The following is a 19,402-nucleotide window of genomic DNA, read 5'->3' as shown; positions in this document are numbered from 1 at the left end:
ACGCTGGCTCCACATGTTACCGTTGAGGTTTTCTGCGACCAGGTGAGACCCGGTCCTCAGGAGTCTTCCTCAGCTGAGCCCAAATTGTGCGGCTTCCTGCAGAAACAAGGGGGGCCCCTGAGGGCCTGGAAGCAGCGCTGGTTCACACATGAAGAGAAGAAGAACCAGCTGTTCTACTACCGGACGCCACAGGATGTGACGCCGCTGGGCCGGGTGGAGCTCCGGGATGCTACCTTCACTTATCCACTGAAGGCCGAGACCGGCACATTCCACATCCAGACACATGGACGAACCTTCACACTCAAGGTATGAATGTGTGTGTGAACGGGTGAATGTGTGTCATCGAGAGGAAGGTCCAGACCGTCCTCATCCTCGTCTCCCCCCCCCCCCCCCAGGCGCTGACTCAGGAGCTGATGCTCTATTGGCTGCAGCAGCTGCAGGTGAAGCGTTGGCAGCACAGACAGACGTCCTCCGGTCCGGACTCCAGCAACAACAACAACAATACAGGTGACACGCAGTCCTGCCACATCTTTCAACTACTGTATAAACATGTATGTCAAATATACATGATAAATGATTCATTTTATTCTTAAAATCCCAAATTAAAAAAAGGGTTTATATTAAACACATGATATGTAAAATAAGTGTTTTTTTGATTTACATACAAACAGTTCAAATGGGACTAAAAACCATTTCCTCTGAATTTTAAAGATTAAAAATAAAAGTGAAAATCAGATGTTTGAGGAAACGTTTCCTGTGACACCTTCAGTGCGGAGGTTCTCACCTGGTTCACCCGGTTCTCTGGAATGTGATCGTGTCCTGACGCGTCAGAAAGAAACAGGAAATGTTTTTAGAATCAGACGGACTGCAAATTTACTTGCAGGACAAGAAAATGTAGTGCACTTAAATGTAAAACACTTTGTTGTAAAGTAATTCTGTTTCCTGTTCCTGGAGATGACTTCCTGCCGGTGCGGAGGAGCCCTCTGGGTCTGGTGGGGAAAGATGCCGCCAACGCTTCGTCACAACGAACGCAAATCGCAAATGTGTCCATCAAACATCCGCTGATCGAGCTGCAGTGAGTGACCTCTGCAGCTTCTGTGACCTTTTAAGTGTTCTAGAGGTTTCTGCTTCTTTCTTCTTCTTCTTCATCTTATTCGTCACTGAGGTAAGAGATGTGTAATTCGAGAGTCCGATCACACTTCTGTCATTGTGACAAGAAACGTTGTACCTCTACATTTCCCATGAGCTTCAGCATTGTGTGTCGTTTGTGAAGATAAAAGACAAATGTAGTTTTTCTTTGTTTAGGAACTCGGTCCACAGTCTTCGTAAGAGATCGTCTCAGGAGCTGAGTCAGAGTGTGTTTCATGTAGAAGCTCCAGCGTCCACCCCTGCACACATTAACACCACCGGTACGTACTGTACTACAGTTAACTACAGTATTATTCTACTGCAGTAGTACTGCAGTACTACAGTGATAGGATAAAGGTTTATTCTGAGTAAATAAAAGTAATTCATAATTCTATAAATTCTTTAGATTAGTTTCTGGGTCCTGATGCATCATTAATCGACTAATGACTTGTTGGAACTTGACTCAGGACTTTAGAATATTGACCAAGGACTTGATTCAGGACTTGTTGATCTTGAATCAGGATTTGTTGATCTTGATATTAATTTGTATTTATTGCCATGTAAATCTTTTCTCACATGTCACATGCTCCACTCTCATTGGCTGAGCCAGCAGGTCTGGTGTTCCCATCAGAAAGTAGGGAATCCTCGTCCCTGCCTGTCAGTCATAGCAAGGAGACGAACAGTCTCAGATTGTCCACCATGCCGGTCCTCCGCAGAGACAGTCCGTCCTCGTCCTCAGACCGGACGTCCCACCAGAAGCAGGACAAACAGATGCTGGTCGAGGAGGTCAAAGCTCAGAAGGTGATCAGATAAGTAGCGGTTTTATTCATCTCCCCTTCACCATTCTATTCTGGAATAATCCGTCACTGTAAATAATCGGTTCTGTTTGATACAAACTACACTGTTACAATCAAATTAAAATAGTGTAGATTTGACCTTTTCACGTTTTGAAGGATCAATGCTTCATTGTTTCCAGGTTTATTTTAGTCTTGACTCAGAGTCAGTGATGTGATAGTGCTTCTGTGTCTCCTCCAGGAATTAGTCTGGATCCTCCATAAAGCCTTGGAGGCGTCTCAGCTGGAGAAAAGAACCTGTGCAGAGTTTTTGGCAGCAGAAGGTGAGCAGAAACGTCTGGAGCTGCTTCGACACCGAGAGCGGCACGTGGCCGACCTGCAAGGTCGACTGGAGGAGTCCAAGACGGAGGCGGAGGTCACCAGGAGGAGTCTGGCTCAGAGAGATGTGCAGCTGGCTGAGCTGCAAGAGAACATCAGGATACTGATGGACAAGAACAAGGCCAAGCAGGAGGTGAGATCCCACCTGAGGAGGAAGCACAGGGGAACCAGATGTGATGAGTCCTTCACAGCTGTCCTCCCTCTGCTCTTTATTCTCTCATCATTGTTACATCTGAGTTCAGGTGACATCAAACAGCTGAGTCTGATTAATGGGATCAATCAATTATCGAGAATGAAAGAATGAATGTGTATAAAAACAAGGAATGATGATGAGTGATGTCCGACTGACACGAACCCTGTTTCCTGTCAGGTGATCATTAAGCTGTCTGATCAGGTGACCGTCTGTATGTCCAACCCGCCGGGCTCCGCCTCCTCCTCTGGTGGCGGTCTAGCTTTCAAACAGCTTCAGCAGGAGAACGAGAACCTGAAGGTGTGTAGTCTGTAATCCAGTATCAGTGGGTTCTACAGTAATCTGTCATCTCTGTGTGTGTTCTCTCCTTCAGGACGATATCGAAGCGTATAAAACCCAGAATACATTTCTAAATTCGGAGATTTATCAGCTGACGAAACTGTGGAGGAAAAGTTCAGAACAAGAGAAGAGTCTGATGGCGAAGGTGGGTCCGAACAGGAACCTGCACCCAAGTGTGATCAGTTGTGTCCCGTTAATCAAACATCACAGGAGGTGACCTCTCCGTGTCCTTCCCTCTGATTGGCTGCAGTGTGCCTACCTGGAGGCCAGTAACTGTCAGCTGGAGAGCCGTTGCCTGGGTGTCCTCCAAAAGCTGCAGGAGACCAAAGCTCTGGATCCGGTCCAACGTGGGGCCGTTGAGAAGATGATTGAGGACGCTCTGAAAGTCGAGCTGAAGAGCGTCGCCAAGATCAACACCTACAGGTAAAAACAATCCTCTTCATCATCTTCATCCTTCTTTGAAGGCACTTTACATATTAAGGTTAAGACTTGACAATTTTACAACCAGATTACAACCACACTATAATAACAAATATTATATAAACTATAGAAGCGGTTGTGTAATCATCGTATTTAAGCTCTGTCAGACTGGTTGTTATAATGAAAAAAATGAGTCATATTTATAGATGTAAAGATGCTATTAATGATACCAGCAACGTTCATTTAATAATAATAATAGTAACAATAATAATAATAATTGTTGAGTATTATGGGGTTAGTACTAGACCTACTATTGGTAAACAATGAAACCAGAAGTGACACATAACACTCAACATGTCAGCACCAATAGAAGTTGAATATCAATTAAAGGGTTAATTAATGTAATATTATTATTGAATATTTTCTGGGGTAACACAACAGTGTCACATCGTGAGTCGGAGAGAGAGAGAAGTGCTCAGAGCAGATCCTACGCCTCCAGAGCTGGAATGAGACGCAAAAAATAATAATGATCCTTTTGAGAGATTATTGATCTTCAGTCTATTGATCTTTTTGGTAAAGTTATTAATCCAATGCAGAGGAATTTGTGGTGTATCCTCAGGGAACAGGATGAGTACGGCTTTAAAATCATCCCCGACTACGAGCTGGACGACATGAAGCTGCTGGCGAAGATCCAGGCGCTCGAGATCCGATCACACAACCTGCTGCACCAGGTGGGAGCTGTCCTCTGTCCTCTGTCCTCTGTCCACCTGTCCACCTGTCCTCTGTCCGCCTGTCCTCTGTCCACCTGTCCACCTGTCCTCTGTCCGCCTGTCCTCTGTCCACCTGTCCTCTGTCCACCTGTCCTCTGTCCACCTGTCCGCCTGTCCTCTGTCCTCTGTCCTCTGTCCACCTGTCCTCTGTCCGCCTGTCCTCTGTCCACCTGTCCTCTGTCCACCTGTCTTCTGTCCACCTGTCCGCCTGTCCTCTGTCCGCCTGTCCTCTGTCCACCTGTCCTCTGTCCACCTGTCCTATGTCCACCTGTCCTCTGTCCACCTGTCCTCTATTCACCTGTCCTCTGTCCACCTGTCCTCTGTCCACCTGTCCTCTGTCCACCTGTCCTATGTCCACCTGTCCTCTGTCCACCTGTCCTCTGTCCTCTGTCCACCTCTCCTATGTCCACCTGTCCTCTGTCCACCTGTCCTCTATTCACCTTTCGTCTGTCCACCTGTCCTCTGTCCACCTGTCCTATGTCCACCTGTCCTCTGTCCACCTGTCCTATGTCCACCTGTCCTCTGTCCACCTGTCCTCTATTCACCTGTCCTCTGTCCACCTGTCCTCTGTCCACCTGTCCTCTGTCCACCTGTCCTCTGTCCACCTGTCCTATGTCCACCTGTCCTCTGTCCACCTGTCCTCTATTCACCTGTCCTCTGTCCACCTGTCCTCTGTTCACCTGTCCTCTGTCCACCTGTCCCCTAATCACTTGTCCTCTGTCCACCTGTCCTCTGTTCACCTGTCCTCTAATCACTTGTCCTCTAATCACTTGTCCCCTAATCACTTGTCCTCTGTCCACCTGTCCTCTGTTCACCTGTCCTCTAATCACTTGTTCTCTAATCACTTATCCCCTAATCACTTGTCCTCTGTTCACCTGTCCTCTAATCACCTGTACTCTAATCACTTGTCCCCCCTAATCACTTGTCCCCTAATCACTTGTCCTCTGTCCACCTGTCCTCTGTTCACCTGTCCTCTATTCACCTGTCCTCTTTTCACTTGTCCTCTAATCACCTGTCCTCTGTTCACTTGTCCTCTGTCCACTTGTCCCCTAATCACCTGTCATCTGTCCACCTGTCCTCTGTTCACCTGTCCTCTAATCACTTGTTCTCTAATCACTTGTCCCCTAATCACTTGTCCTCTGTCCACCTGTCCTCTAATCACCTGTCCTCTGTCCACCTGTCCTCTGTCCACCTGTCCTCTGTTCACCTGTCCTCTTTTCACTTGTCCTCTAATCACCTGTCCTCTTTTCACTTGTCCTCTAATCACCTGTCCTCTATTCACCTGTCCTCTGTTCACCTGTCCTCTATTCACCTGTCCTCTGTCCACCTGTCCTCTAATCACCTGTCCTCTTTTCACTTGTCCTCTAATCACCTGTCCTCTATTCACCTGTCCTCTGTTCACCTGTCCTCTATTCACCTGTCCTCTGTCCACCTGTCCTCTAATCACCTGTCCTCTGTTCACCTGTCACTTGTCCACCTGTCCTCTGTCCACCTGTCCTCTGTTCACCTGTCCTCTGTCCACCTGTCCTCTATTCACCTGTCCTCTGTCCACCTGTCCTCTGTCCACCTGTCCTCTGTTCAACTGTCCTCTGTCCTCTGTCCACCTGTCCTCTGTCCACCTGTCCTCTGTTCACCTGTCCTCTATTCACCTGTCCTCTTTTCACTTGTCCTCTAATCACCTGTCCTCTGTTCACCTGTCCTCTGTCCACCTGTCCTCTGTCCACCTGTCCTCTATTCACCTGTCCTCTGTCCACCTGTCCTCTGTCCACCTGTCCTCTTCTCCACTGCAGGCGGCTGTCATGTCACCTGACCCATCAATAAACAATTCATTTGTTAATCAATAAACATCTCAGTTGTTGGAGCAGCATCAGAATCAGGATTGACTGTTTCCCTGCAGGAGGGGGTTGAGCGCCCCCTGCTGGGCCGCTGGGCTCAGTACCTGGCCGGCCGGTCACATGACGACCTGTGTCCATCTCCGGAGCTCAAAGCTCTTCTGCGTGGGGGTGTTCCTTACGAGTACCGACAGAGATTGTGGCACTGGATGGTCCGAGCCCGAACCAGAACCATCAGAGACTGCCAGCCGGGACATTACCAACAGGTAACCAGAGACAAGCACCTGTCCTCACCTGTCCTCACCTGTCCTCACCTGTAACCAGCTGCATGTCCTGCTCTGTGTCTCCAGCTGTGTGAGAAGAGTCACACATCTTCTGATCCGGCCTCCAGACAGATCCAGCTGGACCTACACCGGACCTTGACGTCCAATCAGCTCTTCTCCTCACCCTCCAGCCCCGCCTTCCAGCAGCTTCGTCGCATCTTATTGGCCTTCTCCTGGCAGAACCCTGCTATTGGCTACTGCCAGGGTCTCAATAGGTACACACATGTGCAGGTGTTGTTCTCTATCTGAACTTGTACACGTGAACCTGACTCTTCTGCAGGAAATGCTCATTTACAGTTTGTCAGAATTGCTAAAACACGTCTCTCAGGTTGGCTGCTATCGCTCTGCTTGTGCTCCAGATTGAAGAAGACGCCTTCTGGTGTCTGGTGTCTGTTGTGGAAACCATCATGCCTCAAGACTACTACACCAAGAACCTGGTGTCCTCTCAGGTCAGAGGACACACTCATGTATCCACCTGTCCCCTGGCCGTCTGTCCTCAGCCTCTCTGATGGATGTCTTTATTGATCAGCCTCTCTGTCCGTCCAGGCAGACCAGCGGGTGTTGAAGGATTTCCTGGCAGAGAAGCTTCCTCGCCTTGCGTCTCATTTCGATGACCACAGCATCGATGTGTCTTTGATCACCTTCAACTGGTTCCTGGTGGTTTTCGTGGAGAGTCTGCCCAGTGACATCCTGATGCCGCTGTGGGACGCCTTCCTGTATGAGGGCACCAAGGTACGTCCTACCAACCTGATACCAACGCACCACGAAATCATGACAGATAGAGGGCACCAGAATCCAGAACTACACGATAAGAATTCAGGCTGACATGCTTCCCTCACACTGGAGACAAAGCAGGTGTGTGTGTTACCTGTCTGTTGTGTGTGAGTTACAGGTGTGTGTGTTACCTGTCTGTTGTGTGTGAGTTACAGGTGTGTGTGTTACCTGTCTGTTGTGTGTGAGTTACAGGTGTGTGTGTTACCTGTCTGTTTGTGTGTGAGTTACAGGTGTGTGTGTTACCTGTCTGTTTGTGTGTGAGTTACAGGTGTGTGTGTTACCTGTCTGTTGTGTGTGAGTTACAGGTGTGTGTGTTACCTGTCTGTTGTGTGTGAGTTACCGGCTCATGGTCGGACAAATAAAAGGAACTGCGCAGGTAAAAGTAACAAAAGGATAATTTATTTCCCTAACACAAGGGACCAAAATGACGGCAAAGCAAACCAAGAGAACACAATAGAAAACGAGGGGCTGCGGCGGAGCGGCACACCGCTCTCCCTCCGGAGCCAGGCGATGTCAGGAAGAGACTGAGGCAGGAGGAAGGACCAGCTTAAGACAGGTTTGGGAATTGGCCACGCCCACCAGCTCATCACCTGCAGGTTGACAAAGCAGAGGCCACCATACACGCATACACAGGCAGGAGGCCGTCACACCCCCCTCCCTGAAAAACGGGGCCCAACCCCGAACTCGACAATGGCTCCCTCATTATTAAACCAAAACCAATTTTTTTTTTTTTTTAACTTTGCACATATATAGGCTACACATTCTACCTACTATAAAGTTTATTTTCTTCACAAATATATACATTTTACTTACTTTGAAGTTTTACTTTTTTTTTTTTTTTTACACGTATAGAGTTTACGATGTTTAAGGCACACACACAAGGGCACACACATCCGAGGACAGGAACACCAGCTGCTGTTGAGAACCACACAGCTCACTACGCGCATCTTCCACACCCCCACCTCAGCAACCTGGTACCAGTGGGAAGCAATTTAAGAGGGAAGGATGACAGAAGAGGGAACAGGAGCGCAACAGGACAACATCATAACAGCAATAAAGTCTTAGCTCAAACCTCAATCCTGAGGAACGCGAGACAGTGCGTCGGCTACGACGTTTTCCGCACCCTTTATGTGTCTAATATCAAGCCAATGTGACTGTAGAAATAACGACCAACGTATCAGACGCTGGTTAGGACATTGCAGCGAGTTCAAAAACAAAAGTGGGTTGTGGTCAGTGTACACCACTACGGGTACCGCTCCAGAGCCCAAGTACACTTCAAAGTTTCTCAGAGCCCAAACTAAGGCCAGTGCCTCCTTTTCAATCGTTGAATAGTTCAATTGATATGAGTTAAATTTCTTGGAAAAGAAACAAACTGGTTTTTCCAAACCCAACTCATCGGCTTGCAACAAAACGCCACCTACTCCGATGTGACTAGCGTCGACTTGAAGCGCAAAAGGTCGGTCAAACCTCGGAGCGGCCAGGACCGGTGCTTCACACAGCAGAGACTTTATCCTCTCAAACGCCTGCTGACAGAGAGGAGACCACACAAATGGGACACGCATTTTAAGTAGATCAGTTAATGGTGCAACGACTTCTGAGAAATTACGGCAAAACCCCCTGTAATACCCCACCAAACCCAGGAACCTCATCAGTTCCTTCTTAGTAGTGGGCGGAGGATAGAACTGGACAGCTCTTATTTTCTCTGCAACGGGACGGACTTTACCCTGACCCACAACCCGGCCCAGGTACGTCACCGTGGCCCGTGCAAATTCGCACTTGGCGAGGTTGATGGTCAGGCGCGCCTCAGCCAAGCGCAGGAACAACGCACGGACACGCTCCACATGAGACGGCCACGAGTCTGAAACCACCACCACGTCGTCCAAATACACAGTGCACCCCTCTAAGTCCCCCAAGACTCTGGTCATGAGCCTCTGGAACGTGGCAGGAGCGTTTCTTAAACCAAAAGGCATAACATTATACGAGAAGAGACCATTTGGTGTAATAAATGCAGACAGGTCACGTGCACGCTCGGACAGCGGAACCTGCCAATATCCTTTCAACAGGTCAAATTTACTCACAAATGCGGCATGGCCCACTTGGTCAACGCAATCCTCCATACGAGGCAGCGGGAAAGAATCTGGTTTCGTTACAGCATTTAGCTTGCGAAAATCAGTGCAGAACCTGAATGTTTTGTCTGGCTTCGGCACTATAATGCAGGGAGATGCCCAACCTGAAAAGGAGGGAACAGCAATACAATTATCCAACATATACTTCACTTCCGCATCAAGGGACACACGTTTTTCAGGACTAACGCGGTAAAACCTTTGGCGAATTGGGAGTGCATCACCTACATCTATATCATGTTCAATTACATTTGTTTGAGTAGGAGTGTCACCAAACAGAGATGGGAAGGAACTTATCACTTCAACTAGGTCGGCTTGTTGTGACTCAGACAGATGGCCCAACAGAAGATGTAATTTGTTCAAGGACTCAGAGTTTTTTAAACGACCTTGCTGCACCCCAGCATCAGCGTCGGGCAGACCATCCTCCACCCCGGCAGGCACCGACTGTGGAGGGTAAACCACAGACACTCTACTCACAGAACACACAGGCCGCGCAGGCACAGAGGAGGCGGAGACAGCTTCACCTAGAGGGACACGTTCATAGTAAGGTTTCAATAAGTTGACATGACACATCTGGACACTCCGTCTACGATCAGGCGTAGCAATGATGTAGTTATGTTCAGACGTTTTTTTCTTTATTTCATAAGGACCTCCATACTTCGGCTGAAATGGAGAAGTAATGATGGGAAGTAACGCCAAGACCCGGTCCCCCTCACTGAACACACGCTTCTCAGCCCTCCGGTCATACAGTGTCTTCATCTTACTCTGTGCAGTACCCAAGTTTTTCTTTGCCAATACCCCTGCAGCATACAACCTATGACGGAACCCATTTACATAATCAAGTACGTTTTCTGGTGGAGCAGCATCCTTCCATTGCTCGCACAAAAGATCCAGAGGGCCGCGCACAGTGTGCCCAAACACCAAATCGTTGGGACTGAACCCTGTGCTCTCTTGGGACACCTCCCTCGCCGCTAACAGTAACCAGGGCAACCCCTCCTCCCAGTCTCCGTCCAGTTTCACACAATATGTACGTAACAACGACTTCAGAGACTGGTGAAAACGCTCCAGGGCCCCCTGACTCTGAGCGTGATATGCCGATGCTTTATTGTGTTTAACCCCCAACTGTTTCAAAACTTGTGAAAACAGGTGAGAGGTGAAGTTTGATCCGCGGTCAGTTTGAATCACCTTTGGGATACCGAATATAGCAATGAACTGTGTCAGGGCGCGCACCTCAGAACGCGCTGTGATCGTGCGTAAAGGATACGCTGCCGGATAACGGGTGGTTTGACACATGACCGTAAGCAAATAAACAGCACCCGACTTGGAACGTGGCAACGGACCCACACAGTCTATAATAAGGTGTTCAAATGGCTGACCCACAGCCGGAATCGGAAACAGAGGAGCTGGTTTAATCACCTGATTTGGCTTCCCCGCAAGTTGACAGGTATGACAGGTTTTCACATACTCAGACACATCCCTCTTTAATTTAGGCCAAAAAAAGTGTTTCAGCACTCGGTTGTATGTTTTTCTCACCCCCCAGTGACCCGAGCCATCATGGGCCCGGTGAAGCACCGTCTCCCGGAGCCTCGAAGGCAGGACAATCCGGAGGACGGGATCCCCCACAAAATCGTCCCCGTGAGGCACCCACTTTCCCATGAGCAATCCCTTCAACAGAAAGTAACAGTGAGAGTCGTTCTTTACCTCCGACGCAGGCAACACCATGTCAAACAGTCCCTTCAGGGACGCGTCGGCTCGCTGTTCACTCTCCAACTCTTCCTGCGTAACTGAAAGGGAAACATCAGACAGGGAGAAACACCACCCATCTACTGCCTCACCATCACCCACGCCACACTCAGGCGGCTCTGGTGGAGAATGTTGGGACATAGACCGCGTCACCGCACACGCTGTGAACACTTCGGGGAAACTTATTTCATCCTCATCAGGCTGCTTCCTCACCAGGGGAACTGAGGAAACCACTGGAGACGGGGCCACACACGCTCACCTGCAGCACCGTTACCCAGGATCAGAGTGACCCCCTCAACAGGCAGCGCCGGCCTCACACCCACAACTATCTCGCCCTGGAAGAGATCAGAGTGTAATGTGATTTTGTGCAGAGGGACTTGCAAAACATTCATTTCCATACCTACAACAGGCACCCAACAACCTGTGTGAGTCTCAGCGGAAAAAGGCAGCACAGAAGCCTGAATGAAGGAATCAAAGGCCGCTGTGTCGCGCAGTATTTTAACTGGCACCTTCAACCTGCCCCCCACCAGAGAAACATGGCCACCAGAAATGAACGGCAGAAAAGACGCCAACCCCACAGACACGGATTCACCCCGAGCTGGCACACCCACCTCACTCACCGCTGGTGCGCGAGGCAACGAGACAGCGCAGCAAGCACCTTTTGGCTGCGCCATGGGACCCCCCTGGGGAACCCTGGGTTTAAGTGCGTAACAATCAGCTCTGAAATGACCTCTTTTATGACAATAACTGCAGGTTCTCAAAACCCCTCGAGTTACGTTCCCTGGCGTCGGATTTACCTGAACGACCAACATAACTCCCCAGAGCTGCCTCAGCACGCTCTGCAAACGGTCCACCACGGCTGCCACTATGCGCGCGCCACTCACCAAAAGAGCGTTTATGCGTCAACACATAGTCATCTGCCACTGAAGCAGCTTCAGACACACGTCTTACCTTGAGATCGTTAATGTGTTGTGCAATGTTTTCAGGTATGGAATTTTTGAACTGCTCCAACACAATTAACTCGGACAAATCCTCAAACGTCTCCACTTTTAACGCGGCACACCAACGCGCAAAATGACCCGCCAGGTCACGAGCAAACTCGAGGTGCGTCTGCTTCTCCACTCTCTTCCATGAACGAAAGCGCTGACGATAAGCCTCCGGCACGAGCTCGTACACTTTCAATACGGCAGACTTTACACACTCATAATCTTGGCCATCAGCCACCGACAGAGCAGAATACGCCTCCTGCGCACGGCCAGTCAGTGCGCACTGGAGCATCACCGTGCGGGCTGACTCAGGCCACTTCCGTGACTCAGCCACACGTTCAAACAAAGAAAAAAACGACTCTGGATCCCGCTCATTAAACTTCGGAAGTAACCGCAGATTGCCAAGCACATCAAAACACTCACCTCCGCCCCCGGGACGAACGGAGGAACTCTCCTGCGCTCCCGAGAATCCAGCCCTCAGCAACTCCAGCCGAGACTGCTCTACCGACAGCTTCGCTTGCTCCGTCTGGTAGCGGAGTTTTTCCACTGCAATCTGCTTCTCTATTTCAACTGACTTCAACGTCTTAGCATGCTCCAACTGCAACAACAGTAACTCTTTCTGCTGCTCAAACGTGAGGTCACTCGCGCTCGCAGCCAGTGGAGCCAAACTCTCCACCCTGGCCTGGGGAGGACGCGCAGCACCCGACAATATACCCAACTCGCATAATGCAGCAAACAAAACATTCTGAATTGTCGCGTCTTTCACTCTTCTATCTGGGAAATCGATACGATAATGCTCCGCTATTTTAAACAATTGTTCCCGCGTGCACTTATCCAGCAACTCCTCCGACGGAGCCTGAACAAAAAACGCCACATCCGCCATACTCTACACACAGTAATACAAAACTCCAGGATACTTACTTTTGCTGCTACTTACCAGGTAACTCCCAAACAAGGAGCTACGAAAAAACACAAGCCGAGACACCCCAACCCCTAACTACCTGCCACAATACTTACTAAACCTCACGTAGTCTTCGTCGGCTTGCCGAGCTCGAAGTGACACCAACCGCAGGAAATTACATCTGACCGAGACTGGCCAGCTGCAACAACCCAAAGCCAGCGCACTCCCTCCTCAGGGTTACCGACCAAAACAAAAAAGGCAAAATAATAAAGTGGCGAGATCTGCTCACCCGGCGGCTAACTGATCAGGATGCCCGGACAAAACAATTATCTTCAAGCAGCAACAAAAGCCAAGTGACCCAGAGAAACAACACAACCATGGTCCAAAATCTACTTACGCAGTTCACAGCTAAACCGTGGCGTACAAACCACACACACAAGCCCTCGCGACTTCCGGGTTCCCACGCCACTCAATAGTAACGCCGCCAAAACGGTTCCATTCACAAACTCCCGTGAGTTCATTCACAACTCTGGCTTACTAGCGCACACGGACAACGAGACGAGCCCCCACATTTGTCACGACCCGGCTCATGGTCGGACAAATAAAAGGAACTGCGCAGGTAAAAGTAACAAAAGGATAATTTATTTCCCTAACACAAGGGACCAAAATGACGGCAAAGCAAACCAAGAGAACACAATAGAAAACGAGGGGCTGCGGCGGAGCGGCACACCGCTCTCCCTCCGGAGCCAGGCGATGTCAGGAAGAGACTGAGGCAGGAGGAAGGACCAGCTTAACACAGGTTTGGGAATTGGCCACGCCCACCAGCTCATCACCTGCAGGTTGACAAAGCAGAGGCCACCATACACGCATACACAGGCAGGAGGCCGTCACAGTTACCTGTCTGTTGTGTGTGAGTTACAGGTGTGTGTGTTACCTGTCTGTTGTGTGTGAGTTACAGGTGTGTGTGTTACCTGTCTGTTTGTGTGTGAGTTACAGGTGTGTGTGTTACCTGTCTGTTGTGTGTGAGTTACAGGTGATCTTCAGGTACGCTCTTGCTCTCTTCAAATACAAAGAGGACGAAATCCTGAGGATCCACGACAGTGTGGAGATCTACCAGTACCTGCGCTTCTTCACCAAAACCATCTCTGACAGCAGGTACCTGTGTGTGTGTGTGTGTGTGTGTGTGTGTGCGTGACTTCATCGCTTGTCAGGTTTCAGACGATGAGAAAGAGGAAGTGACAGAATCTGTTGCTAGTTAAATAAAAAACAATTTACTATATATTGATCATTATTCTTATTGATCCTGAAAGATCACTTTCATTTCACATGAATCAATAATCAAGCCATTGTTATTGAACCATCTGGTGATTGTGGTCATGTTTTTGTTCAGGAGGCTGACCAGCATCGCCTTCAGCGACATGAACCCGTTCCCTGGCCGCCTGCTGAGGAACCGGCGAGCACTTCACCTGGAGCGCCTGCAGGGGGAGCTGCGAGAGCTGGAGAAGCAGCAGAGGGAGTTCGTAACGGAGGTCATCGAGCACAAAGACAAAGAACTGGACACCATGGTGAGCGAGGAAGACGATGAACTGTGACCTCACGACTCATTACCTCATTACAAGAGTTTGACATCACAGTCGTCAAGGTAACAGAGATGAGGTTAGCACGTGTCATTCCAACAGAGACAGTGAACAGAGCTGTATAAGATCTCCGTCATAAAGAGTCACAATCAATACAAATCAACAACTGGAACAAATACCTGTGATTGATTACAAACCGTTGCAAACAATCCGCTGGTGACGAAAAGCAGCAGAGTTAATAAATGTCTGCACAAGTAACTAAGTAGATTTACTCAAGTACATGTTTGAGGTGCTTCATGTTAGGGCTGCACGATTTATATCGAAAAGGTATCAACGTGCGCAATAAACACTACGCATTCACGCTCTGCATGGCGATACAACTGACCAATCAGGTGGAGCCGTGCTGCCCTAGATGCTAAATTAAAGACATGCTGATCATTGATTGTTTTTTCTGTCACTGAATCGTCAGGAGAAGAGAATAAAGACAGAAAGGTTTAAAATTTAAAAACAGATATTAGTCTCATTCCGCCTCCTCCAGACCGAATTCTACTGTGGAAACTTCCACTTATCACGTTTGTCCCGAGTTAAATTCATCAATATGAGCGGTTGATTACATTAAAGAATTTTAAGCTTATTCATGAACCTAGATCCTGAAGGAAGTAACACACACACACAGACACACACACTGTGCTGCTCTCTGTGTGTGTCTCTCTCTGCTAACGTCTCTGACTCGTTACAGTTTAAAAGTTGATTTGTTTGTTGCCACAATATCAACAATGATCATTACATAATGGTCATTACTTTTATTCATGAGTTAAATCTTTATTCAGAGCAGCACACTCACAAACACATTCTGTCATATCTTCATCGCAATATTAAACACCATCGCATATCGCAATATCGGGCATGTGAGGAAAGATCAAACGTTACTCATCAGGATAAATTATTATATTCTACACATATAATTTTCATCATTGTGAAGTCTTTCTTTTATTTTGTAAAGCTCAAATATTCCGTGATTAGTCCCAGTTAGACTTTAACAAACATCTGCTGCAGCTCGGAACCTGATTTAAATACACAAACAACAAACAAGAAGTCGGAGATTAATTGTTTGTAACATTTTGTATGAAATCAATAACACGGTTAGCCTAATGCTAAATGCCTAGCTGACAGGAAGTGCTTTAGCTTGTCAAAAGCCAAGCGCGAAGCTGCTAATTGTTGCTCGCTGAAATGTTCAGAAAAATTTGAGCTTTTATTTAATGACGTCATGAAAAACTTTATCTGTCTAGTTCAGGTTAAATGTTTTTTTTACTACAATTGGTTCACATTTATATATATATATTTTATTTTTACTGTTATTGTTCCATAAATATTCTGTCATCTAAACTTTTGTTGTTGATTTTCTTGATGTTTGAAGTCAATAAAAAGTCTTGAAATAAATATCATTTTGAACCGGACTCTGATGAAACATGAACATAATCCACAGATGATTTAATCATCTTTCGTTGCTGCTCCAACCAACGTCTTGTTTATATGTGAAAAGTTTCATTACAATGAAAATGTATTTCCTAATGTGGCTTCAGAAAAAGTAAGACAACAGAGATTTAAACTGTACATTTTATTTTTCTTATAAAACAATAAGATACATAAGAAATGATAAATATAAAAAAGGACCCAGAAGAAAAGTAAAAGTTCTTTAGTTTTAAAGTCGACACTTCAGATGTGAACGTTTGCTCGTGAGAGTGGAGGCGTCCATCATTCAAACTTTATTCACACTGTCCCAAGATGACGAGCTGCGATGCCGCTGGAAGCAGGTTTATTAACATGTGGTAACCATGACGACCCAGAACTAAAGTTAAACAAATGAATGTGGTAAATAGTCTGAATATATCTTGATCTTTTCTAGTCCTGATGACCAATCAAAGCACTTTACAGTTTTACATTCACATCCACACAGTGCATCTATGGGCAGTTTGGGGTTCAGTATCTTGCCCATTAATAACCACGTTATTAAAGGTTTTGGCTAATGCTAATGATATTATAATATTAGCCAATGCTAATAGCACCAGCAGTTTCCCAAAATGCTTTGCAGCCTCAGAGTAACAAGCTAACATGTTAACAGGTTTGTTGTTTAAACGTTAATTACAAAAATTATTTAAATTGAATCTCAACGATCAGAGTCAAATTAATCTGTTCAGTTTGAGATTCTTGTTCACAACACTTTGTTTAATCCGAGTGAATCAAACTCATGATGAAACGAATTGTGTCGTGGAACTGATGTTTATTTGTCTGTGATTGGTCCGTGACGTTACTGCTAATAAAAAGTATGACTACAAAAATCCGTCCGATGTGGTCACGTGACTCTTCTCCCACTTCCATTGGTTGGAGCCTCACCTGTGACTCAGCTCCCCTCTGCGTGCTGATTGGTTGGTAAATGAGGCAGTTTATTGGTCAGCAGGAAATAAAGAGTTCAATTCAACAATTCAACCGTGTTTTATAAAAACTTAATCGGGACAAATAAATAAATGTAATAACGACAAAAAAATATGCTTACGTTAAACTGACTGAGCCAAAAGTTTGACGACTTCATGGTATGATGTCTGTACAATATTGAATGCTGAATACCATAATATCCTACTATCTGTTGTTGCAGCAGCTCAACAACTTAAATAACCACAAGAATATCTTTATATTAAACCATTAATATTCACTCAGATCTAATTCTCTAAGAGCCAATGATGCACCGAGAACTTCTTTGTATCGTCTTCTTCTCCCGAGCTGCACGATCCAGATCCAGATCAAAACTCAACTATTATTATATCAACTGGTGCTGCTATCATTTGTAATGTCATTACATCTATAAACGTCACTGGTATTATTTAGATTGTTAACAGTCTGATAGAACTTAAATATCTAACCGTTTTGTTTCTCAGGTCTTATATAATATATAAATAATATATAAAGATCCTTCACACAGGCCCCGTACACACCTGATATTAACATATGGTTTTAACATGTGGATATCAACACTGATCAGCTGATGATTCATTAAACTGATCAAATCTTTGTTTGTATTGAGCCGAGTTGAGATCGGATCACGAGACACGTGTGAGGCCACATGTTAACACCAGGTGTGAACCAGGTGTGAACCAGGTGTGAACCAGGTGTGAACCAGGCCATGATCTATCTTGTGATTTGATGATATAAAAATAAAATGTAAATGTTACTGATCAGACCAACGGTTGTGTTGCTAACTGCCAGAGGTAACATTAGCTTGCTAATATCTGACCTATTTACAGATTGAAGAGTAAATGAGACACCGTGTTTTTTTATCTTAATGTTTACGATGTAAACATTCACAGAAACACTAACAACACCATAACATGCTAACGTTAGTCAGACTACATGAAAAGTAGCATTGCTTATGTCAGCTTAATCAAATCCAAGATAAAAAACTATTACATGAGTTAGAGTTCATTTAATAATCTGTATCTTGCAAACATTACAGTTGTAGCTACGCTGATTCTGTAACACAGGTTTTGATTGGACGACTGAAACCATCTTTGACAATCAGTAAACATGTCACACGTTTTAATGTGGAGGATAAAAACGACTCGAGTAAAGGTTGTTGTGAACACGTCGATTTTAAAGGTTCATTGTGTAGAAGGTAGTGACATCTAGTGGTGAATTGTCATGTTGCAGCTGAACACCCCTCACCCCCCCCTTTTGGACATAAGAGAGAACCTGTGGTAGCTTGAGTTGTCAAAGAATCTCAAAAGGTTTAGTTTGTCCAGTTTGAGCTACTGTAGAAAACATAGTGGCCTTGGTAGAGGGGACCCGCTCGCGATGGAGACAAAGTATTTAAATATAAAATATTAAAATATAAAGGCTCACTCTAGGGTAAATAAAACAATTCGTACAATTTAGATGAAACACTAGTGAAATCATCGCTAGGATTATTTTATATTCACTTTGTCAACAGATCGTTTCACCTGAATCGTACACACAACCTTTCAATCTCAAATCATGATTTGATCATAAACATTTGTGATATTTAATTGAAAAAATTTCATTAATGCTTTAACTAATTTACAGGAACATTTATTAATTATGGGATGGATTTTTGAATAAAAAAAGTCAAAGGTCATTTCCAGACCTTAAAAAAACAAACATTCATTATGTTTATCTGAGGTTTGAATTAAACTCTTTTCTTCCTGCTGTGAAATCTGCCTGACAACAGGAGTCACATGATCCGAATTTAAGACTTGTTTTGTTTTTTCAGGAGCTTGAACATGAATGTGTGTTTGTGTTCATAATACTAAACTACTTGAAACTGACGTCAGTGTTGAATGAATTCATCTTTAGTGCAGTAAGTGAACGTGCTCGGGGTCATGTGACCTCCGTGTCAACCACATGAACACGTGTTCACCACAATAACGTGATTCATGTGAACATGTCTCAGATCAGCTGTGAAACAGTGTCAGATGCGTCACCCTCACTCAGCCAGTAGAGGGGGGTGATGGGAACAGTCGCGGCCTGAAAACCATCACATAGTCTCCTGCAGAGCTGGTCAGCTGCGGCCAATCAGCTGCAGCCAAAAGTCAGAACATGTGTAAACAACTCCTTCATCAAACTGAATCCAAACATCCACAAACTCACATTAGAACACGAAGTGAGCCACATCTCCTCGTCTGCTCTGCTGCTGATGAACAGCAGGGGGCGCACATCATCCAATCACTGCTGCGATTCTTGGATTATAATAATTATTCTGAGACAATTGGCTTCCCCAGCTGTGAGTCTGAGATTTCTGGGAATTGTTTTATATCCGAGGTTATGAAAATCAAACACTGAACATTGATCTGTGATTTAACACACGCGAGATTGGGGCAGAATCAGCCAATCAGCTCATCCGTCGTGAGGTTTGTACACAGCAGGTGGGCGGAGTCTGGAAGGCGGACGCCTGGATTCAGCCTGAATCAGAGGTCGTCCTTCAGGATTGGTCAGGAGCTGACTCCTGCCACTCAAAGGTTCACTTACTGGATTTCTTCTAAACTTTCAACTGGACATCAGGAGACTCTGATTGGACGATCTGGTCAGTCTCCTGTGTTGGCCAATCAGAGATGC

At 46.2% G+C, this 19,402-nt stretch overlaps 1 protein-coding gene across 4 annotated transcripts in view; it reads left to right on the top strand.

Annotated features, from left to right (window-relative positions):
* tbc1d2 (TBC1 domain family, member 2) overlaps positions 1–15,659 on the top strand; it is a 17,929-nt gene extending 2,270 nt beyond the window's left edge. The window contains exons 2-17 of one of the 4 annotated variants that reach the window (XM_061079965.1): positions 1–306; positions 396–507; positions 955–1,075; positions 1,306–1,409; positions 1,739–1,929; positions 2,164–2,433; positions 2,671–2,790; positions 2,864–2,974; positions 3,080–3,252; positions 3,869–3,980; positions 5,917–6,117; positions 6,202–6,389; positions 6,503–6,623; positions 6,721–6,906; positions 13,735–13,856; positions 14,092–15,659. The exon at positions 1–306 is cut by the window's left edge and continues 1,195 nt beyond it. In XM_061079965.1, the coding sequence (XP_060935948.1) occupies positions 1–306; positions 396–507; positions 955–1,075; positions 1,306–1,409; positions 1,739–1,929; positions 2,164–2,433; positions 2,671–2,790; positions 2,864–2,974; positions 3,080–3,252; positions 3,869–3,980; positions 5,917–6,117; positions 6,202–6,389; positions 6,503–6,623; positions 6,721–6,906; positions 13,735–13,856; positions 14,092–14,293 (2,640 nt within the window). In that variant the 3' untranslated portion in view covers positions 14,294–15,659. Of the gene's footprint in view, positions 307–395; positions 508–954; positions 1,076–1,305; positions 1,410–1,738; positions 1,930–2,163; positions 2,434–2,670; positions 2,791–2,863; positions 2,975–3,079; positions 3,253–3,868; positions 3,981–5,916; positions 6,118–6,201; positions 6,390–6,502; positions 6,624–6,720; positions 6,907–13,734; positions 13,857–14,091 lie in introns of those variants that run through there. The other 3 variants (XM_061079967.1, XM_061079969.1, XM_061079968.1) reach the window with 3 other exon arrangements.
* Positions 15,660–19,402: the final 3,743 nt, after the last annotated feature.

Source organism: Limanda limanda, chromosome 10, assembly GCF_963576545.1.
Source record: "Limanda limanda chromosome 10, fLimLim1.1, whole genome shotgun sequence".
Classification (NCBI taxonomy): Eukaryota; Metazoa; Chordata; class Actinopteri; order Pleuronectiformes; family Pleuronectidae; genus Limanda; species Limanda limanda.
Note: the sequence above shows the minus strand (reverse complement) of the source record. Positions and strands in the feature narration are given on the sequence as shown.